We start from the raw sequence: 22,721 nt of genomic DNA, 5'->3' as shown, positions 1-22,721 counted from the left end.
ACAGCCGAGAGCCAAGAGGTGCTGAAGGCTCTGGGGCCGCTTGTGCCATCCAGCGCCCTGACGTCTGCCCTGACATCGTGCTGCCAGATCAGGGCAGCACTTTGATGTAACAGGGCTGCACAGTGGCGTCGATAATTTCAGAGGAACTCAGGCTGAGGTTTTTCTAGTGGTCTAAATCCCTGTGTGCAAACCAGTACATCAGGCTTTAGGCAATTAATTCATAATCATGCCAAATGCCTTCAGGAGCCAGCTTCAATACTGAGAGCTTAAAATGGTTTTCCACCGTACCGCAGATAATTTGGGTAAAGCAAAGAGAGTGGTCTCATGGCATTTCCAGCCTCAAGGTGTGAGCGTGGTCTGTAAGTGACATTTGTATTCAGAGAACCCTCCCATGCATTTGTGTTGTAGTCATCTATTACTGGGAAGGCACCATAACAAATGAAAAGGGCATTCTTTATACCCCAGAAAGGGAGTTCATTAGAGGGAAAAGCCATTCTTGCTTAGTAAGAAATGAATCTAAAACTGCCTCAGAGCTGCTATTCTCATCAAGTTTCAGTGTTAGCAGTTTTAACCAAGAGCTAATTGAGCAATCTCAGAAAGTGGAGTAATTCCATTATTCAGCTATGCTTTGTACAAGGCTACTGCTAGTTGCGAGAGGAGCACAAATGACTTTCATCAAGCCAGGAACCGCCAGCGTTCTTGCCTTTTACTACTTTTTCTTTCAGAAAAAAAGTAGGTCTTTTGGTCTTTTGGCAACTGTCATTGGCAACATGAGCTCGACACCAACATTGCAAACCTTGTATGTAACACTGCAATCCAGTTTTTTTGGATAATGGGATTTGATTTTCAGAACTCTTCAAGCAGCAGTGCTGCTCCAGAGTGGATGGCTGAAGATGCTCCTGTTTGTAGGTTAGGCAGAGTGTCACCAGGAAGGCAGTACACTGTTCTTGCAGAATTTTGCATGGAAAAGAGCCATTGCAAGTGCTGGTCCAGCTACTCGCCAAAGAGCATGATTCTGTCATTGGCTGCGCTCTCAGGAGATGCGGGATTAGGTAATGTTGCTTTTAGAAGAGCTTTTATAGAAACCTCTCAAGTTCCTTTGCTTCATGGAAGAGCTGTAATCAAAAATAAACGAACATGATTTAAAGAAAAGAAGAAAAAGTCGTACCACATCCAGCGTCTTTGGACTTAACACCCTGGAGAGGGTTTGTTGGTTGAACCGTGGTGCTGTTTCTTTACCACTTTCCTTCAGCTGCTGCTCCTGTTGGATGTGCACAGGACTGTTTGCAGCCCTTTTGTGGAAGGTGACTTTTCTCTGGGCAAATGCAGCAGGATTTAGAGTCCCATTCCCAGGAGGTGGCTGTAGATCTCCTGTTTATTATGAGAGTGTGCTGTAACTATAATCCCCTCCAAGCCAGCAGAGAGCAAAGGCTCTCAGCAGTGTACTGCCCTTAGCAAGGGGATATATATCCATCAGTGTCTTTAGAGCCCTCTCAGACACACACAAACACATCAGGTCTGCCTCCAGTGGCTCTGTTTGGTTCAAACACAAACCAAGTGTGATGCTTTCAAAGCTATACTGTCCTAACCCTGTTTGGACCCAGCATGGAGCTGGACACCTGAGGCAGGCACATAGATATGGATTGAGAAACTAGAAGTCTTGACTGCAGGTTGAAGCACAAACCCGTGCTGAGCTGGGATGGTAAATCTATCCATAGATGGGAAGGAGTTTGAGCAGCAAAAGCTTTTTTCCCTGTGCTTTTTTCTCCTCCTGTGCAGGAGGGAGCACGTGCTGTGAGGGAGAGGCAAGATGGAGAGGAGCAGATGGGATTTTGTGATGGGTTAGGAGAAAGAAGTTTGGTAACCTTTACAGAAATGGGTGGTTACATTTGGCTCAAGTCTGAGCTGCTGGAAAGATACTGGGGATTTACCTGGTGGCAGCTCACCCAGCCAGAGGGACCAAGGGGAGCTCAGAGTCCAGATCAGAACAGTTCAGCTCTGTCCCTTTGGGAGCAGGTTTCCACAATGAGCTACACATGATGAAAAGACCAACTTCTTCAGCCTGTCAAAAGCAAAAGACCCTGCCATAGGAGAGCTGCATGGTGTTTTGGGTTTGTCTCTCATACCTCAGCTGTGATAACTCTTCCAACACCTGCATGCACCCATCAGTTACATCCTGCAAAGGGGATGGAAGTGAAGAAGGCAGCATGGGGGAAGAGCTGTGCTCATGTGTCCAGCCCCACCTCACTGCTGTTGGCTCTGAAGCCTGTGGGTCTGTTACACTGGTGGAACAGCAGATGTTTTAGTGACATTTCTCTTTAAGCTGCCTGCCTCCTTCCTGCACTTACTGGATTGCAAACAAAGTACTCCTTGTCTTTCCCTTTCAGCGAACCTTGCTTAGCTAATGTCGTTTGTCAAGTTAATCAGGGAGAGTGGGCACTTCGATGGCTGCTGTACAGCCTGGCTGTATTGCCATGGAGACAAGCAGCCAAATAGACATTTTACTTGCCCTGCTTCGCTCTGCAGAGATTTGGCACGAGAAACCAGTATTTTATTTGCCATCAACCAACCAACTTACTAAGGGTGTCGATATTTTTTCAAGGTTGCTATCAAGAGATTGGGAAGTGTCTGCCTAACCTTTTACAGAGCAAATGGTAATGCTGCTACTAAAGCAATTCCAGGATCTGAGTGTGTAGCTCCTCTTCCCATGTCCCATGGATGTTTGGCTCTGGCAGGAGCTGTCTGAGAGGAGTTACAGCCCAGTAGCTTGGGCTACCATTGAGATTACATCAGTCCTTTTCAGCTGGATGGTTTTATAGGTGGCTTTTTGCTTACAGTAGCTGTGACCATCATTTAGGATACTTTGAAAAGCACCAAGGCCTGCATTTAAGAGCACCTCAGGAACCTGTAATCTCCCCAGCAGTTGATGAGATTTAGGGACTGGTATGCCTTGGTCATGTTTGAAACTCATCTCTGAGTGTAAACCATACACTCAGGTTAACCTCTTGCATAAGGCAGATTATGAATTTCACTCACATAACTCATAAGAAAAATCAGAGTATTGAAAGATCCAACAGGAGATGTACATGTTACAGAGCTCATAAGCCATCCCATCACTCCCTCTCCTCCCTCTCGCATGTGCACATGTTAAATGATGCACTGAACATATTTGGAAACGCTCCCTCCTGCAGCCTGGGTGAACAGGACAGCTGGGATCTGCAGGCACCTATGGGAGGGACAGCCACCTGCTGACCTCTAGCCCTGTCTGTGGGATGGCAGAGGAAACTTCACATCAGCACAGAAAGGGCAAAAGTTCAGATCAAATTGTTTATGAGATTTTATGGAGCCAGGAGCCAAGGATAGCTCAGCTAATCCAGAGGAAACTGTAGCGATGGTGTTAGAATGCATTTCACATGGGATTCATTCAGTGCGTGTTCAGATGGACCAGTCTTTCTGTCTCCATTTTTTTAGCCATGAAATATTTTTCTTTGCACTCCTGTCTGCCAGCTGTACTGAGCCAGACTCCAAGCTAGGCTGTTTCAAGAAAAAGGAAAAAAAAAAACCCAAACCCAAAACCTCTTGTCATTTGACCTGCCGACAAGTTAGCAGGGCTTCAGCACAGCTCCCAGTAACATCAGCACCAGGCACTGGTGTGGATCCAGGCTGCTGCCAGCCTCTGCTCCCACTAGCCTCAGCATCCATTGCTTTTCTCCAAGGCACAGCATAGTGCTTGCTGAGTTGAAGACCTGATGAGGAGGTGAGCTAAAAGTGCAACTAAAAAGCCACATGGGGAGGGCAGAAAGGCAGCAGCTTTGCTGTGCCCTCCTCCTCCTTGGCACCTGAAGCCTTGCCAGCTTTGTGGGCTGTCCTAACCCTGGCTCATCCTACTGAGTCACCAACATCCTATGCAGGGTGAGCTCCTCTTGGGAATAAAGTTTTCCTTTTAGGTGCAATGAGACCACCACATTAAGCTGTTTGATGCAGATCTTGTCTACCTCCTCATGTCCTGAGCCACAGACTCCATTGCTCTGCTGGGAGATGACGTGGCTTAACTCCAGGCACAGGTGCCAGCTCCTTCGCTGTCCCCAGCCTGTTTCCTCTGACCCTGGCAGGCTCTCACATGCTCTGGATTAGCCAGCTGTGACTCGTGCCTTCTGGAAGCTGCTTTCCTCTCCCTGGGGACTAACTCCTGATGTTTAGAACAAATCTGGCTAGGAGTTACTATGGAGTAGCCCCACACTGTTCTTCCCTTTCAAGCTTGCAGGACTGCTGCAGTGTGTGGGGAGCAGTTCTATGACCCCACAGTGATCCAGAGATGAGAAGGATCCTCTGTCTGTGCAGAGTGTTTTGGCATCAGCCCACAGGGCATTGCAGCCTTCTCAGAGCACTCTGGGTTCGTTAACCTCAGCTGATACAAACAAACCCATCAGATCCTGGGGTTTCTTTTCCCCCAGGTACAGGGCAGTGTCCAGCCTTATCTGTGTTACCTGCTCCTTGAAAGCCCGAACTGCAGACGTGTCTCCCAAAGCCTGCCCCTGCCTTTGGGTGAGAGAGCAAGAGTACTTTTTCAGTTCTGAATATCTACAGTCACATCCTCCACACCCTGTCATGGATGCAAAGCTCCTGGGTGCTCCCCAGGATGGGATTTTGCAGAGTAAAGTGGGTAATATGGGCTATCAGTTTTACTTTAAGAGAAAAAACATCCCTGGCAGGAGCATGCTTAGGTATGAGCTTCCATTCAGTACTACCTACATCAGAACAAGGATATCTCCAGGAAATTGTAAAAGCCCAAGCCCCAGAGTGGTAAAACAAAATGCAGAACTTAATAATCAGGTGGCAACTGCATTCAGCCCAAAGTGTCGCTGAAGGTAAGAGATGAAGCTTCACACTCCAGTGCTCAACAGGAACAGGAATGGCAGGAGCTGCTTGAGCACTCACTTGCAGGTTTTGTCTCTGGGATATGTGATGAGCCCATTATATCTGTGCCAAAGAGGAGATTTTGTTCACAGTTGTTTATTGCTTTGTCCTTAAAAATGGGTTTACATCTCACTCCATAGAGGCCACATTTCAAGGAACAGGCAGGGACTCCATGGCCAACCTTTGCCCATGCATGAATCTGTGTAGCTGGGGCTAGAGCTGGAAAAGTCTCCCTGTTTCATTTCACTAAAGCCCAAGGGAGGGAGAGGCGCTGCCTTTCACAGCCCACACTGTTTTTCGTGCTTCCCTACAAGCTGGCTTGGGCAGAAAGGGCTTCTCAGGGGTGAGCGTGGGCTGGCACAGCCTCACACCTGTCCTCAGGCCACTGTTCCCACGTGCCTCTGGTGTGAGAGCTGGTGAGTCACCCACAGGAGATGGGGATGGCCATGCCATAACCCACTGGATGCCTCTGGCTGCCCCCGACCCCAGGGTGCCCAGCGCTGTCCCGCACCACCACCCCCCCCGGAGCCGGTGGCCATAGAGGGACCGAGGTTGCCATCTGCCGGCTCAGCTGCACAGGAGCATCAAAAGCCTGGCTCAGCCCTCTTGGAAGTGGTCCCTCAGGAGTGTGTCCTGATCCTGCTCAGGCCACCGGGCATTGCCCACACCCGACCCAGCCCCTGGCCTCTGGTAGCATCTCCCCATGGGCAGGTGTTCCCAAGGACAGGGCAAGCAGCCCATTCCCATTTAGGCTGCGCTGCTCCCCCACGCCCACACTGCCCCTGTGCCAGGGTGTCTCTCCTGCCCTCCCTGTGGGGTCTGAAGTGTTGGCCTCTGGCACAAAACACTCTGGGAGAATCCGCAAGGCTCTTAATAAGGGAGCTCCTTCCCATTAAAGACTAATATTTCTACTGCAGATTATCACTGTCAGGTACTTATTCCTTCTCTGGGCTTGTCTTTATTTCCTTTCCCTTTTGAGTTCTTGGCAAATACTCCCAGGCTGAGAATGTGTTGCTGCTGTAGCGAGTACCCCAGGAGCACAGCACCCTGCACATCTCACCTGGCCAGTCTCACCAGCAGTGGCTGGTGCAGCTGGGAGCTGCAGGATTATTGGCTCCAGCCCTGGTCCCCCAGCCAGCCCTGCAGAATCGCTGCTTTGCCTGCAGGAGGACAGGGCTGAGCCGGCATAATCAGGCACAGCTCGCTCAGACATTGCTGGGAGGATGAGGTTACTTCTGTAAATCTGTTATCTTTTTTGGCAATTAGCACCAGTTAGCAGCCCTGGGAATACATGCAGCAAATAGCAGGAAGCCCAGTTAAGCACATCTCTCTGCTTATCTAAGCCCAGGTAAACAAGTCTCCTGTGACACAGCCCTACAGCTGGTAGCACAACCCATAAATGCATCAAAGATGATCCCTAGTGCTGGGACTGCTTTCCTTAGTGGTGTGTAGTCCTTGAGGTTTACATTCAATGTGTGTGCATTCAGAGCTGGAAAGTGAGGACTCACCATTGCCTGGATGTCAAAGGCAGCCCTGCTTGAGTGATGCCAGTGGCTTGCCCTGCCCAGGGACTGGCTGGGCTGTGCTGTGGGTGGAAGGCCAGCTTGGGGCAGGGCTTGGTGGCTGGGCCTGACCACACATGTCGAGCTCAGGATGGGGAGCGAGCAAGGCACTGTTTTCTCTGGCCCAGGAAGACAGAGATGTGTGTTTGTTTTCCATGCTATCTTTCGCACGGCGTTTGTTTTGCTTGTCAAGCGTTTCAGGAGATAAAATGACCTAAAGGGAGATTATTTTATCCTAATTTAAGCTGTCAATTTTTCACTGACTTCTGTTTGTCTGTGCTAGCAGGGCAGCTTACTCTGAGTCTCTGGGGAAACCTCAGCTAGAAAGTGAGAATTTTGGGGGGATTTGCTGCAGTCTCACATCTAATCTGTGCTTATGACAGCAACTACAAGCTGCTCCCCTGTCCCCCTGTGTCGTGTTAATTCCCATCACTGTGGACTGGCTTGGCTTGCCAGGGGACTCCCCTCTCTAACTGGGGCCTGGGTTGTTTCCCTCATGCTGCAGGCTGGTGGAAGAGTTCATGCTGCTGGCGAACATGGCCGTGGCCCATCGGATCTACCGCTTCTTCCCCGAGCAGGCCTTCCTTCGCCGCCACCCCCCACCCCAAACCAAGCTGCTGAAAGACCTCATGGACTTTTGCAACCAAGTCGGCCTTGACATCGACTTCAGCAGTGCAGGGACCCTGCAGGTGAGTGCACTGGCCTGGCGGGCAGCAGGGCAATGGAGGCAGAGGGGGGGCAGCTACATGATGGGATGTTTGTGGCAGCACGTGGTTTATTCCCTGTCCCTCTCTGCCCAAGCAAAGCTGACAGCTATTCCATGCCAAAACAAAACACCTCCCTCATTCGCTATTGCCTTGGTCTGCCATGTTGTGCACAGAGGTTAGAACAGGGAAGGAAGGACCTTGCAGGTGACCCCAGCGCTGCCCTCCCTGCAATGGGAAGGATGTTTCAGTGCAGGAGCACTCACTGGGACACCCATATTTCCTTCTCTGCCTTCTCTAGCTAGGTCTTGAGCAGGGAATTTGCTCCATACTGCAAGGAAAGTAACTGTGCAAGGGGGTGTTTCTGTCTGGGCTGCTGCAGGTCTCAGGGAGGGCTGGGTGGGGAGCAGGGTGACTGGGAAGGACTGGAGAGCGGTTCTGGGAAAGGTCAGATGCAGCCAGTGCAAGAGCTATCCGACCACTCCTCTGCTGAGCATGTCCTGAGGCTGAACTCCAGCTGAACAGTGCAGCACAGGTTCCAGGATTTTCTTTACTCGCAGCAACTGGACTGTGGATAATCCTCTGTTAATCCCATCCCCACTGGCCTCCTGCACACCCCTCCGTCAGCTGGGACTGCTTTCCCCGCTTGCTGGCTGTGCCCAGGCTATGTCAGCAGACACGGGGTTGCTCACTCAGCTCCTCTCCTGCACTTTGAACCCTCCAGCCCTTCCTCACTGCTAGCCCCAGCCAGTGACCTCCCATATCCACATCTCCCGAGAGTCCCATTAGTCCATGTGCTGAAGCTCTCAGTAGCTGGATGGGAGCCAGGCACAGGTCAGGAGAGGGTTTATGGGCTCTCTTGCACACTGCACAACTGGAGACAGAGCCAGCAGTCCCTGTGCCCTGGGTGCTCCCTGCCGTTGAGCCCAGGAGGTGGGTCAGTACTCAGGACTCTGTGTGCAGTCCTGCCAGGGCTGCTGGGACCACAGCAAAGCCCAGTTTTATGTGCACCTTTTGCTTATAAGGGGAATTGCAGGAAAAGGAGGACTTTGGCTTTGACAAGCTGCTGTTTGCTCCAGTAAGGTCTGCCTGGGTCACTCTACCACCATAACATGCCAATACTGAATGCTCTCTCTTTTCTCCTTCAGAAAAGCCTAAATGAAATATTTGGTGTTGACAAATATTCCAGAGCAAGGAAAGAAGTGCTGACCTACATGTTCTCCAGGCCCATGCAGGTGAGAACAGCATTGGACACGTCTGGCTGTAGCTGTAGCTTTCTGCTGTGGCTCTGTCTTCAATCCTCGCCCCTTCTGCATTACTGAGCTGGTTGTTCCACACAGGGAGAGTGAATGAACACTGAACATGGTGCTCTGGGGCTGCCAGCAGCTTCCCCCAGTGCTTCCAGCACTGTGTAGCTGGCAGTGGGAGTATCCCCTGGGCAACAGAGCTTCACTGGATGGCAGGGTCGGGCTGAGTCTTTCCTCATCCTCCATGTCCCTGTTGGGACATCCTGTGTTTGGATGTTTCACCCTTGAAGCTGCATGTGGGGTGCCAGCAGACTCACAAGGACCCAGCCTGCTCTGTGAAGAGCTGGTCATGGGCTCCAGGGTTCATGTTTGTGCCATTTCTTCACACCATGGTATCCCAACTGGTCTAAAGAAGGAATCAAGAGTGAGGATGATGTAGGGATGTGGAACTGGCCATAAGCACAGTCTGCTCTTAGAATCAGGGAAATTCTGGAAAACCTTTGGTCTCCCTCCAGCCCAAGTGGCTTTCTGTGACAGTCACTGCAATGGAGGCTTGTGCTGCTGACACCAGTTGTCATGTTTGGTGCATCTGCAGCTCAGGACACTTATTTGGGTGTTTATCACCATCAAAAAAAGTTTTTGTGAATCATCAGCTGCACTTGCAACTGGGCATAGCACAGCCTGTTTTTAGGGAAGTCCTACCCCACAGGGAGAAGGGGCATGTTCCGGAAATGGTCTCTCTGCTGTGGCCTGCTTATCACTGCAGGAATGAATCATCTTCCCAACATCACTCATTTGACTGTCACTCTTCTAATTAGCTTATTTGCTTCATTTACTCATTAGCAGTTGCCTGAAGTCCTGCTGTGCTTCAGGGACTTAATGCTTTCTTCCAACTGGGATTGGGGTCTGAAGCCGTTTTGTAAATCCCCCCCCTCATCTACGTGCCCAGCTCAGGAGTGCTGCTTTGTAAAGAGGAGGGAGTGTCCTCTGGAGCTGACTGTGTTGTCCCAGAACCCATGGCCTGCTTTGGTTTATTCTGGTCCTTTCTGTTACATCTTTCTTTTCTGGTGGAAGGTGCACTGGTGATATGCATTCCTTGGAGTCCCTCTCTGGTCCTGCTGACTGGCACAAGCCTAGGCTTTGCCAGTAGAAGCACGTGGAGTAAGCCTGGCTATTGACCAGGATGGATGAGCAAGGAGAATGCAACTTTGTTCTGCAGTGGCACCAAGGAGGAGATGGGGTTTTGGGGACCCACTGACTTGCTGAGATTCTCCCTCTGTGGTCTCCTGAGACTTTGATTGGAGAAGTGGTGGGTGTGCTCTGATGTACCTCACAGTGGCTCTTGTTAAGATTTAGCCCTGTGAATACATGTTAGCTCTGTATGTGAAACAGATATCAAGGTTTTGGAGATGAAGTCTTTTGCAGAGTAGATACCTGACAGACAGTTTGTGAAAGAAGAAAGAAGCACTTTTAAAGGAAATATTCCATGAGACTTGATTTTGGCAGGAACTAGACTCATTTTGTCATCAGAAGATCAAGGTGCACATCAGTTCAGGTCCATTCATACCTGGCAAACCTGCTGCCAGGCACACTCCCATAATAGGCAAAACCCTGTTTACAGCTGAGCCTGTTGGCCCTGCAGGGCAGCCTGTGTCTGGATGGTAAGCAGCATTCCCATCTGCTGGCACTCCCCAGAAGGGCGCTACTCCTGTGTGTGATGGGGTGCTGTCATTATTGGAAGTGGTGCATGAACCAGAAGAAGCAGAAATCAGTCTCAATCCTGGGATATGCTTATGCAATTTAGTTTGTAAATGGAGTTTTGGGCTTGCCCAAAGCCATCGGCCAGGTGAGCAGATGGTGCCCTCCTGTCTCCAGGGCAGCTTTCCAATCCAGCCCAGTGTGTGCTTACAGCAGTGGATCCACATGACCTCCAGTCCTTAGGGAAGGACCATGGCACTGCGGTGGTCTCTGTTCTCTGACCACACTCGTTGTGGGGTGGACTTGCAGCTCCCCAAAATCCCGAGCAGTTCAGATTCCCATCATTGTTCCTACTGCTAAACACAGAGGACAGGTAGTTTAAAGCCATGTCAGAACCCCTTGGAAAGGGCAGACAGCTTCCGGGAGGAAGGAGCTTTCCCCGGGACTAATATTTTTTGCTGTCTGCCACCAGTGTTAGAGCAGATGGAAGAATCAGTCCCATCCTGCTGGATGTCACGGTCCCTCATGGCGTAGAGGACAGATTTGAGTGTTGGCAGCTGTGGAGCACAGCCACATGGGGGCCCGGGACAGTGTCGAGGGCTGGGCCATCGCTCCGACAGATGGTGTGGCGAGACCGTCTGGTCAGGGCACTGAGTCGTCACCTGTATCCCTGCACATGTCTCAGCTCCCAGTGATAAAGCTGGTGTTTCAGGGACAAGGCTGCAGCTAAATCAGCCCAAGCAACCTGTCCATAGGTTTAACCCCTCATTGTGCCAAGCTTGTGTCTTCCATCTTCACTGCATGCTGGTGGTCAAAGCATCAGCCTCTTGAAGGAGGAGGGAGATGGGAAGCAACTGGTAATGCGTGTGTCTGGGTGAGCGCCTGGATTGCCATGCCAGGAGCCTTGTAACAGATGAAGGAGCAGCGACATACCATTTTTCAGGGGCTCAGTCACTCGGGGATTCAATCTGTCCGTGAGAGCAAAGCTGCCCCTGGTTGGCTGGGGCTAATTTATTTCCAGGCTTCTGGCAGTTCTCCAGGGATTGCAGCAAACCCTGGGGATTTGAGACCACTTGTGAGTCAAATTTGTTAATAAGAAAGCATCTGCTTTATGCCAGGCTAGTGTCACTGGGTAGTGTGGTCATGGTGGTGAGGACAGGTATCAGATATGGCTTGGACTGGGCTCCCTGCAGTGTGTCACCCTGCTACAGCGCAAAGGAGTATTTTTGCTGTGATACCCAAGCTGATGCCAACGTCAGTGAGTCAAGAGCTGCCAAAAGGGTGTCCAAAATGGTGCTGGACCCTGCAGTAGCCTGGTTTGGCCAGCGCATCCATCAAGATGAAGTGCCCCAGACAACAGCAAACAGCACAGGACCTTCAGCATCTTTTCTAACTTGAAACAAGGCAGAGCATAACTTGAAACACTGCTGGGTATAGGGCAGGAATGGACCCTTCCCAGGGGAAGGGAAAATCCCTATAGCAGGGATTTTGTCTGGTGCTCTGCTTTCTACCTGCCTGGCATTGTAAAGACCTTCCTCCCTTCTGCCCAGAAGCTTGGCACAAGTGCCTGTAAATCCCCTGAGATTTCATGCTGCTTGTCTGCACAAGGGCACTCATCTTCTCCCGCAGCAGCTTCCAGTGCTTGGCGTCTCTCCCTGCCCAACAGAGCCTCGTTCGGTGGGAGCCGAGCTAATTGAGTGGAGACCATACTTTGTGGAGTCCATCAGAAACAATTTAATTCTGGGTTGTGGAAATTGGCAGCCACCGCAGCTCCTATCCCAGCTCTTGGGTCTCATAATAAGGCCAGGACTGATGCTGCTTTTTTTAACCTTCTCTATTTACTTGCCCGGATCAGTGCGTTGCTGCTCAGCAGGAGCTGGCTGTGCTGCTGGGCTGGAGAGCGGAGGATACAGCTGCCCAAACTGAGGATCCCAGGACAGCTCTGTAATCAGAGCTGGCTACTCCTGTTTTTTTTAAATCACTTGCTCTTATTTTTAAATGGGTTCATTCAATCGCCACTGTGCCGTGACCCCGCCGCAACCCCCCTGACCTGCACAGCCTCCCCTCCCCGCCTGGGCTCGGCCCCCATTGTTTTCCCAGTCCTGAGAGCTGGTGTTTCACAGATGTAAAAATAAAAGCTGTAACATGTGGGATAACAGGGATGACACAGGAGAGGTTCCTGCTAAAGAGACTTCTGGGCAACACGGTGCTGCTGTTGCCTTGGTGCTGGTTTAGATGGGCAGTCCATCCGCTCTGCTTCCCAGCTGTCATGGTGGGATGGAGCAGCAGGGATCACAGCAGGGCTGTCTCTTCCTTGGTGAATGGAGGAGCCACTTATCCCAGCTCACAGTGCTCTCCAGGTAGGTACTTGGAGAGCCTGCAGACAGACCCAGAACCAAAGAGCCTTGCACAGGAGCCACTCTGCAAGGCTCCTTGTTGGGAAAGCATCCGAGGTGGGCATGGAACAAGCTGGGCTCTCCCCTGGAAGATGGGAGGATGTCTAATGAGCCTCAGGGCCTGAACAGAAGCAGGAGAATGCTTAAACCCATGTGTGATGTGAAAGTTCATGCAGTCCGTGAGCCAGGCAGGGTCAGCTGGCAGCCAGCAGCTCCCTGCAGTGGCTTTGCACCTTTTGTTCTGTGCTCAGTTTCTGCAGCATCTGCCTTGTCCCTGCACAGCCCAAACTGAGCAACCAGTGAAGGGCCATCAGCACACAGGATGTCATTAGAAGGACCATTGGCTGCTGGAGCTCTTGTCACACAGACCCAGACCCCTCCAGCCTCATGTGGGGTCCTGCCACCATCCTTGCTCACACCCTTCCCTCGTTTCTCCCCCCTTTCAGATGGCTCTCTACTTCTGCACTGGTGTCGTGAAGGACGAGACCCTCTTTCGCCACTACGCCCTGAACGTGCCCTTCTACACCCACTTCACCTCCCCCATCCGCCGCTACGCCGACATCATCGTGCACCGGCTCCTCTCCGCCTCGCTCGGTGGGTGTGCCCGGCCGCTCCTGGGGGTGGCCTGGGCACCTGGGGCCAGGGTGCCATGGCATGGCTCTGTAGCGGGAGGGAGCATGGGCATGTCATTGTCACTTGTCCCCTCTGCAGGTGCCAGCTCCCACATCAAGATGGAGAAAGAGGACATCCAGAGACAGGCAGATCACTGCAATGACCGGAAGATGGCTTCCAAGAGGGTGCAGGAGCTCAGCGGTGACCTCTTCTTCTCCATCTTCGTCAGGGTAAGAGCCAAGACTGTCTTCCCTCAAGGCATCTCTGGATTTCCCTCTGAAGGCTCAGCCTAGATGCCGCCAGGTGGGGGGCTGTGGCTGCCCACTTGGCATCAGGAAAGGCAAACAGTGAGGGGACACACTCAGCAACCACCACTGCCAGATTCCAGGACCTGGAGACACTGGCTCCCCTTGGGAATGGCTGGATGAGGGCTGCTGTGTAGTGACAGCCCTGTCTCTTGACAGGAATGTGGTCCTCTGGAGTCAGAAGCCATGGTGATGGGTGTCCTGAGCAAGGCCTTTGATGTCCTTGTGCTGAAGTTTGGAATCCAGAAGCGTATCTACTGCAATGTAAGTACCTCACCAGTGTGAGACAGTGCCAGCACTGCCTCACCAGAGATGGCTGCAGCAGCCTGGGGCCGCTGGAGGCAGTGGCTGTCCTGGTGCCCTTTTGTGCCACCCTGCAACCAGCAGAGCTGTGCCCAAGCCAGGCCATCCAGAGGGGAGTGAGCCTTCATGGGGTTTCCGCTCCACCCCTCAGCCTGGGCAGATGGGAGGGACTGAGGGTCTGGATCAGCCCAGGCTCTGAGGACCAGCTTCTCCCTGTGATGTGCTGGCTAATCTAGCCTAATCTAGGGAATAAAGCCAGATTCAGGGGAACAGAGATGAGCATGGATCTGAAGCGAGGACAGGGAGCGAGGCTTGGTTTTCATTTCATTTAATCAGGTGGTTTATCTGGGGCTGTGACAGCAGTGCAGGGCCAGCACCTGCGGTTGGTGACAGCATCCTCTCTTAATAACCTGGTTATATGGCTGGCAATGACATCTTTAAACAGGACATAGAGTGTGATATATGGGCTGATGGTGTATCACAGCAGCCCCTGATTTACGTGCTAGGCTCAGGCTCACAGGCTGCATCTCAGTTGTTAAAGAGCGTGCTGGGCAAAGCAGCGTCAGCCCCATCCACAGGCAAAGTGAAGGAGGAGAGCTGAGTAGGGGGATGTTCCCAATATTCTTCCTGCCTGCAGGCGCTGCCCTTGCTGGATTTCCGCTTCCAGAAGGTGGGGAAGAAGCCAGAGCTGACACTCATGTGGGAACCAGAGGAGCTGGAGGAGGAATCTGTGCACCAGGTAAGACCCCCACAGCATGGGACAGGCTCAACACCATGAAGGTGGCATGGAGGCTGTGTGCAATGCCCACCTGTGATGTCTGTAAGGACAGGTCTGGGAGGCAGGACTGCCTCACAGGTTGTCGGGTCCTCCTGTCTCTCTGTGTCCCCAGTGAGCCCAACTTCGATCTTAACCTCCTCTGACATCCAGCCCTGCTCCATCCCATCACTACCCTCACATCTGACCCCTCCACACCCTTCAGTCTCTGCCCTGCCTGCTGTGTGCCCTGCCTCCCAATTCAGTTTCCTCCAGGAATTGAATTAATGTGCTGTTTACTTCCTCCTTCCAGATCATCAATTAAGATGTTAAGTAAGATCAGGCCTAAAGCAGCTCCAGTCTAGACCCTTCCCCCCATCCTGGCATTCTTCGCACCCTCACTGAAATGGCCCTTTCTTGGGGTTTCCATCCCTGTGTCAGGGTTGAGCCCCAATTAGGAGAATTTTTTTAAATCAGACTTCCTGAGATGCAGTGTCAAATGTTTTAACAGCGTTTAGAAATCTCTCTTTTGTGTCCCTGTCATCTATTAACTTGGTAACTCAATCAAAGGGAGCAATCGCATTTGTCTGGCTTGATTAAGTGGTGCTTCTTTGCCAGCTTTTGTCTGGCATCGCTCTAAAATCACAGCTGTTTTGACTGCTGTGATCTCTGCCTGCTGCCAGGGTGGGGATGGGAGGGCTGAATCCCAGCCTCTCCCTGCACCACTCTGGGGGCTCTGCACTTCAGCCCCCTTGCCATCCAAGCCCAGCACAGCCCATCCTTGCCCACTTAGGGCTCCTAATACAGAGCACGGTCCTTTCCTTCCCTTCCCAGGGGTGATGTTGCAGTCAGAGCTGGCTGAGCTCCCCGGCTGCTGCAGGCGTTTCTGCAGGCCTCCCTCACTTTGAAGCTGAGCTTTCCTTTCTCAGCTTGGCTCAGAGAAGCTCCCTGGATGTGGCCCGAAGTGGCCTCAATTCCTGCTTTCCTACAGGAGCAGGGATCACTTACACCCTAGCAGAGAGCTGCATGAAAAATGACGCCCCAGCATGAGCAGGGCCCATTTTGGTTAAGCAAACAGTTGGTAGAGGAAACTCCTTCACAAACCCTCCACACCTCCTAAGAAAACACAAGAACTCTCCTATGGGAGCAGGCAGATCCCTGAGTTGATAAATCTCCAGCCTTGGGATGAGCCAGTTCCCTGTGAGCTGTGCTGAACCACGTTAGATGTCTCCCAGACATCCCACAGCACCAAACACCGCACCTCCCCACCTGGACCTGGTGCTTGGCCTCTGCTTCCTGCTTTAGCTCAGCTTGGCCAGGCAGTGGGAATGTCAGAGAAGGCTGTAATGGGAAGCTGTGCAGGGATCTGGGCTGGCTGTCCCTGCCACAGAGGGAAGTTATTGCCTTCATCTCTCTGTGATCTCAAGATGACCAGGACCTCAAGTGTGCATCACTCAGGGGTGGAGCATGAAGTGGATCTAAGACTTGGGGGAACTTGATGTGAAATTGTGCTGTTTTGCAGCAGTTCAGCGAAGGAATGAGGCAGGATTGCAAGGGAGAATCCTGATAATACCCATTTGACTCCCCCAGATTTGGGGGGCTGTCCCTTGACCACCCCCTCCTGCACTGCAGCCAGCTGGGGCAGACAGGGGCTGGTGCTCAGTAGCCAGCAGCTCTCTGGGCAGCCAACTGCAGAAGGATTTCCCTGCAGGTTGCTCCTCGCTGGCCACATTTAAATCTCAGTGAGATTTTCCTGCTCTGAATGATTAATTGGGAGCAGCTGGCACTGGATGAGCTGGGAAGGGTTGGACAAGGTTACCCTGGTAGCTCTGTGCCTGCTCCTCCTGCGGGCCAGCCCCAAGCAGATGGCCCCAGCAAGCCCTGCTACAGCACAGGGCTTGGGGACAGGCTCCAGCAAGCAAATCCCCAGGTGCCTGGCCATGGCCCCGGGAAAGCCCTTCCCAGTGTCCCAGCCAGCCCCTGAACTCTGCCTCAAGGACAGACTGGATCGATGCCTTACACTTCTGATCCATAGAATCACAGGAAGAGCTAGGTTCAGAGGAGTGAGGAGGTGGCAGCAGCAGTGCCTTTCCTGAACAGGAAGGATTGATTTTCTGGGAGTTTTATTCCCTTGCATCTCTCTCATCCATTGTGCTCCCTTCTGGGTCTCCTCTCACTGTGGGAGCACAGACAGGTTTTTCCCTCCTTCTGGGATGCTGATAAAATGCTCAGTGGGATGTGGAAAACCCTTCTGACGGCAGCTCCCGTTGGCACTTGGCCAAGCTTCATTAAGGGATGATGTGGCTGGAGGGGGAAGGCACGAGCGGACTTGAGGGGAGGTTGGGACCCACAGCCAAGGGGATAATTGCCCATAATCCTTCCCAGACTGTGCAAAGAACACAAGTGGAATAAGTGAGGATGTTTTGGGAGGCTCATTTAGGTCGGTTTGGGTTCCCTGTCTGGCTTCAGAGCCTATGGTATTGCCCTTAAAGATGCTGTCTCCAGCCCCAGCCTCAGGAGCACCCTGGACCCCAGCAGAGCTATCTGAATCCATCCTGCTCCATTCTTTGGCTCCCCATGGGTACACTGGTGGAGGCAGCAAAAGCCAGAGTGGCTCTAAGCAAATCTTAGTGTGTTGTCAGTCACCTGAAAACTCTCTTTTCTCTTTCTTTCTCTCCCTGGCTGAAGGTGATCACCATTTTCACGCTGGTGGAGGTGGTGCTGACGGCGGACAGCGGCTCCCTCAAGTACAGTGCCCTGCTCAAGAGACCGAGGCCGGAGAAGTGAGCTCAGAGGAGGCTCCACGTGCTCCCACTCCCGACGCTCCCTCACCTCGCAGGCCCTGCACCGGCACCTGCTGGAGGCAGAAGGGACCCATGAGGACTTTGGGGATTGAGTTTTAAAACCAGTGTGGTTTTATTTCTGGTTTGGATTTTAACTCCAGCTGGGAGCAGGGCTCAGAGCTTGAGCCTGCCCCAAGCAGAGCATTTCTACTCTTGGGTATTTTTAGCTTGATGCTTTCTTACTTTTTTTTAAAAGCAGTGGTGTCCATCCCCAGCTTCAGGTGCCCGTGGTGAAGGCCGAGTGGGCATGCATGTCCCCAGGAGTGGAGAGGGGCTGGCTCCACCATCCCAGGTGGGATGTGGTGGGATGCATTGAGATGCAGCTGTGGGGCCATACAGGAGGGTTTCTTGCAGGGTTGTGTGTCATGTAATAAAAGCCGGATCAGCAGCCCTACATGGAGCTTGTGCAGGTCTTATTTTGTGCCCTCCATATTCCCCCAGCCGGGGAATCCCAGCAGTAACTCATCTCTCTGGCAGCCTGGTGCCTCCCCCTGCCTCTGCTTCCCAGGCATTATGAAATCCAAGTGATCTCACCATCTCTCCCAGCCCCCAGGTATGCATGTCCAGAAGGCGTGAGAGATCAGGAAAGGGGCTCCCAGCTCCCAGTCTGGAGGCTAGTCCCTCAGTCTGAGCCTTCTCTAGGAGTCTCCATGTATCTGCTCAGTCCCTCACACCTTGTCCTCCAGCCTAACCCTTCTTGGGGACCCTGCAGCATCATGTCCTTGCTTCTCCCTGCCAGTCAAGAGAGCATCCAGCACCTTGCAGACGGACCGACCTCTCTGCAATCTCCAGGCACCTCTGCCTGCTCTCTGTCCCCATGTCCACCCTCCACAGTGTGCAGGATGTTTTGGGAGGGATGGGCTGCTCTGACAGCTCCCATTTTATCACAAGTAGTGGCTGGAAGACAGTCTGACAAGAAGGAATGGATCCATTCTGCCAAGCAGGGAGGGAGCCCTGCATCACTCTTCCTCATCAGTGGTGACAGCTGTGGTCCTGGCATCAACACATCTGCCCTTGGCAGGAACCAGCAGCTGGCCAAATCTGAGATGCCCAGCTCAGGATGGGGGATCAGGCCCTGGGATGGGTCAGGAGTGGGTAGAACACACTTCCCAGGAGCTGGTGAGCCCTGAAAGCCATCAGGGACACCTGCAGTCCCCAGGGTTTATGCTCCTGCAGCGTCTTTCCGGATGGCCTGATGCAGTCAGGGATGAATGCCAACTGGTACTGGTGACATGGGGCTGTTCCCTGCCTGCAACAGGTACCTTGTTGTGCAGGTGTGCTGGCATGGGCTGCCCCAGTGCACCCAGGACCTGACAGGCAGTGTGTGGCTCTGCTGGAAGAGGGGACTGGAGGACAGACACCAAAGCCAAGATGTCCATCCCCTACCCCTCAGCCCAGTGTCCCCCTTCTTGGGTTTGTCTCAGGGGGAAAACCAGGCAAATCCAGCCCAGTCTGGCTCAGCCTGTCTGCAATAACAGCCCTTCGCCCTGCACCCTCCCCTGCTGCTCCCCCGGGGTCCTGCAGAAAACCATGGAGCTGGGGGCCACAAGGTGCCCAGGTCCCTAGGGATGGGCCTGGAGATCCTGCCTCACTGGTGGGGGCAGGGATGGCCCCAGGGGGGTCGGGAGCATTGTGAGGGCCCTGGGAGGGCTGGGAGATAGTCCTGGAATGTTATCAGCCCATCGTCTCACGGGACTGGGAAGAGCCATAAAGGGCTGTCCCCTTGCCCTGGACTCAGGCAGCATTCCAGGAGGGACCTGGAGTGGGCAGCATGGGACGGCCTCTTACTCCTGGAACTTACCTTCTCCTCTGCTTCCTCGCTCAGCTCACATCTGCAGCCTCTGACAGGGGACGTGTGGGACAGTGGGGTAAGAGCCCTTGGTGGGGGGTGCTGGGGCTGGTGTCACTTCCCTGGGGGTCCCCAGGGACCCTGTCAACTCCCATGGGATACCAGCAAAGGGGAACCCTCACAGCCAACTCAGGGTGGTCTGAGACCCCAACCTTCCCCCCAAAGCAGGCCCTGTCCCTGCTCTCCCCATCTCCACTGCCCTGGTCACTGACTTTGGATCAAGTGACTCCATAGTCACAGCCGGCCAGAGTTGCCCGGCCATTACACCCTCACCATGGGGGCTGGTGCTTGGGCACCCCATCCCCTCTGCCAAGAGACACAAGGAGCTTCCCTGCCAAACTCTGCCTCAGTTTTCCTCTCTGCAGGTGGGTTCTGAGCAATACTGGTGTGCCAAAGGCCATGTGGATCCTCAAAGGATTCTTGGTCCCTCCTGGAAGGGGGCTTTGAGCAGCTAAATTCACCTTTGTTGGAGATGCCCACTCTGGACCCCTGGGGTGTGCCCCTGAAGCCCCTCAGGGTGCCCAGTGCCCCTGCACACCCCCAGCTCTGCTCTCACCTCCAGATGCTGAGAAGTCCCCAAGCTACTGGAATAAAGGGGCCAGGAGGAGGCTGGAGTTGGCCCTGGCATTGCAGCCAGCGGGACAGCGGGCCAAAAACATCATCCTCTTCATGGGTGACGGTGAGTGCCCCGGGTCCCTGCCAGACCTTCAACAGCTGGTGAATGTGACTAATGAGAAGATGGGGCTGTTGCAGATCACAGGGCAGTGCCTGGGAAGGGCAGGACTGTCCCTGGTCCTGGCCCATGCCACCCTGTGACTTGGACATGCCCACAGGCATGGGGCTGTCCACCATGTCGGCCGCTCGGATCTACAAGGGGCAGCTGGCTGGTGGCTCAGGCGAGGAGAGCATGTTGGCTATGGAGACCTTTCCCCACATGGCCCTGGCCAAGGTGAGCAGGGCAGTGCTGGGGGGACATTCCTGCTGCCCCTGACCAAAACCCAATTGGACCCCTCTTGCTTCCAGACCTACACCATCGACCGTCAGGTGCCTGACAGTGCTGGCACAGGCACCGCCTACCTCTGTGGGGTGAAAGCCAATGCCAAGACTCTGGGGTTGAGTGGGGCAGCCACCTATGGAAAATGCCACACCACCTTCGGCAACGAGGTGGACTCCATCCTGCACCGGGCCAGGCTGGCGGGTATGGGGCAGCAGGCAACCCTATCAGAGAGCCTGGCATGGCCACCCTGTGCTGTGCAAGGTTGGATGGGCTCCCTGTAAACCCTTACCCACGCTGCAGGCAAGTCGGTGGGCATTGTGACGACCACGCGGGTGCAGCACGCGTCCCCCGGGGCAGCCTACGCCCACTCGGCCAGCCGGAGCTGGTACGCGGATGCCAACATGCCCAAGGAGGCACTGCGGGACGGCTGCAAGGACATCGCCTACCAGCTAGTGCACAACACGGACATCAACGTGAGCTGGGGAGCGGGCGCGGGAGGGAGGGGGCACCAGGAATGTTGGGAGAGTCTGCTGAGCTCCCGGGCAGGTGATCCTGGGCGGCGGAAGGATGTACATGACCCCCAAGCGGACTCCGGACCCCGAGTACCCAGAGGACCCAGACCAGAATGGCACCAGGAAGGATGGCCGGGACTTGATTGCCGAGTGGCTGAGTGCCAAGCAGGTAACGTGCCAGGACAGAGGGGATGTGACTCCGGGCGTGGGGCACATGCCATTGGCACTGGCTCTGTTCTCACTGGAAGGGTGCCCGCTACGTCTGGGACAAGAAGGGCCTGGATGAGGTCGAAGATGACTCCGTGAGCCACCTTATGGGTAGGAGCATCACTGCCTGCACCACTGGCAATGCTTCCTCCTCCACCCCTCTCCAGAGGTGCTGACAGGGACACAAAGCAGCCCCATGGACCCTCCTCACCTTGTTCCCCCAGGCCTCTTTGAGCCCAAAGACATGAGGTACGAGCTGAACCGCAACACATCCACGGATCCCTCCATCGTGGAGATGACGGAAAAGGCCATCCGTATCCTGCGCAGGAACCCCAATGGCTTCTTCCTCTTTGTGGAAGATGAGTAGCTCCAGGCGGGCAGTGTGGCTGGGACTGGGGTGGGATGGGGGTCCTGGGAGCAGGTGGGCATCCAAGGGGATGAGGGTGATGGCTGCGTTCCCTGTGCAGGTGGCAGGATCGACCATGGCCACCACAGCGGGCGGGCCAAGCAGGCGCTGATGGAGGCCGTCATGCTGGACCAGGCGGTGGCACGGGCAGGAGAGCTCACCTCCCCCTTGGACACCTTGACTGTGGTGACAGCAGATCACTCCCACGTCTTCACCTTTGGGGGCAACACACCGCGTGGCAACTCCATCTTCGGTGGGTCTTGGGGAGGGGGAGTGAACATCCCTCTTCCCACCTCAGCCTTCTGCTCCCACCTGAGGCTGATCTGGCCCAGGTGTGGAGCAAGGTGTGAGGTGACAATGTCTTTCCCTGTGTCAGGGCTGGCCCCCAAGAAAGCCAAGGACAAGCGAGCCTACACCAGCATTCTCTACGGCAATGGTCCTGGCTACAGCATCCGTGACGGGGGCCGTCCAGCTGCCAGCCTCCCCGCTGCAGGTAGGAGTCTACTGGGAATGGGGTGGAGGCACAGGGTGGCTGGGGACAGCATCCCTCTGGCACAGCCACTGGGGACACACAGGGTCCTGGTGCCACCACGAGGCTTAGGAGTCACTTGGGCAGGAATTGCTCTGACATCGGGGTAATGGGAACTCCCCCCACCCTTGGGAAGCCTCAGCCCTATTTCTCCTCTCACCACTGCAGAGGACAAGGACTACAGGCAGCAGGCAGCCGTGCCCCTGGAGACGGAGACTCACAGTGGGGAGGACGTGGTGGTGCTGGCCCAGGGCCCCATGGCCCACCTCTTCCACGGGGTGCAGGAGCAGCACTACATTGCCCATGCCATGGCCTACGCCGTGTGCCTCGAGCCCTATGCCACAGAGCCTGGGTGCAGGGCAGCCCGCAGGGCCTCCCACAGCACCCAGTGCTCCCCACAGACCCTGCTCACCCTCCTGGCCCTCTGTGTGTCTGCCCTCATGGTGGGGGGCTGAGAACCCCTGGCTGAGTCCCTCTGAGGGTCTTGGCAGCCAGATCACCACTGTGGCCAGAACCAAGGGATGCAATAAAACACATGTTGTTTGTCTCAGTCCACTGTGCAAAGGTTCATAGTGGTGGTCACCTCCTGAGGTGCTGCCCTGTGCCTCAGTTTTCCCAGCTGGTCATGGCTCCTAGTTCCCCCCTGGGACCAGCACTGAAGGCACTGGGGTGAAGGAGGTAAGGAAATGATGGTGAGGGGAGGTCATGTCCTCCCCAGTTCTGCCAGGCTGGGGCACAGTACACAAGGGTTGGTACATTCCTGGAATGGGGCTGAGCAAGGAGCAGAGTTTTAGTTCACATCCATGGATTTATTACTCAAGAAAGTCTGGGCAGAGAGCAGGGTGCTCAATGCACAAGTGACCCCAGGTGCTGCTGATAC

At 54.0% G+C, this 22,721-nt stretch overlaps 2 protein-coding genes across 5 annotated transcripts in view; both read left to right on the top strand.

Moving 5' to 3' along the window:
• The window catches only part of DIS3L2 (DIS3 like 3'-5' exoribonuclease 2), a 182,295-nt gene extending 164,560 nt beyond the window's left edge, over positions 1 to 17,735 (top strand). For all 4 annotated transcript variants that reach the window (XM_064666095.1, XM_064666094.1, XM_064666097.1 and 1 more), the window contains 7 exons: positions 6,985 to 7,168; positions 8,332 to 8,418; positions 12,971 to 13,118; positions 13,236 to 13,366; positions 13,601 to 13,705; positions 14,382 to 14,483; positions 17,187 to 17,735. In XM_064666095.1, the coding sequence (XP_064522165.1) occupies positions 6,985 to 7,168; positions 8,332 to 8,418; positions 12,971 to 13,118; positions 13,236 to 13,366; positions 13,601 to 13,705; positions 14,382 to 14,483; positions 17,187 to 17,285 (856 nt within the window). In that variant the 3' untranslated portion in view covers positions 17,286 to 17,735. The remainder of the gene's footprint in view (positions 1 to 6,984; positions 7,169 to 8,331; positions 8,419 to 12,970; positions 13,119 to 13,235; positions 13,367 to 13,600; positions 13,706 to 14,381; positions 14,484 to 17,186) is intronic.
• Positions 17,736 to 17,841: 106 nt separating this feature from the next.
• LOC135419573 (intestinal-type alkaline phosphatase-like) lies at positions 17,842 to 22,391 on the top strand. The gene is given in 12 exon segments (XM_064666114.1): positions 17,842 to 19,194; positions 19,753 to 19,869; positions 20,024 to 20,139; positions 20,214 to 20,388; positions 20,488 to 20,660; positions 20,734 to 20,868; positions 20,948 to 21,017; positions 21,131 to 21,263; positions 21,372 to 21,565; positions 21,689 to 21,781; positions 21,784 to 21,805; positions 22,010 to 22,391. Coding segments are annotated over 12 exon segments (1,611 nt in total). The 5' UTR covers positions 17,842 to 19,112; the 3' UTR covers positions 22,311 to 22,391.
• Positions 22,392 to 22,721: the final 330 nt, after the last annotated feature.

Source organism: Pseudopipra pipra, chromosome 10, assembly GCF_036250125.1.
Source record: "Pseudopipra pipra isolate bDixPip1 chromosome 10, bDixPip1.hap1, whole genome shotgun sequence".
NCBI classification, from domain to species: Eukaryota; Metazoa; Chordata; class Aves; order Passeriformes; family Pipridae; genus Pseudopipra; species Pseudopipra pipra.
Note: the sequence above shows the minus strand (reverse complement) of the source record. Positions and strands in the feature narration are given on the sequence as shown.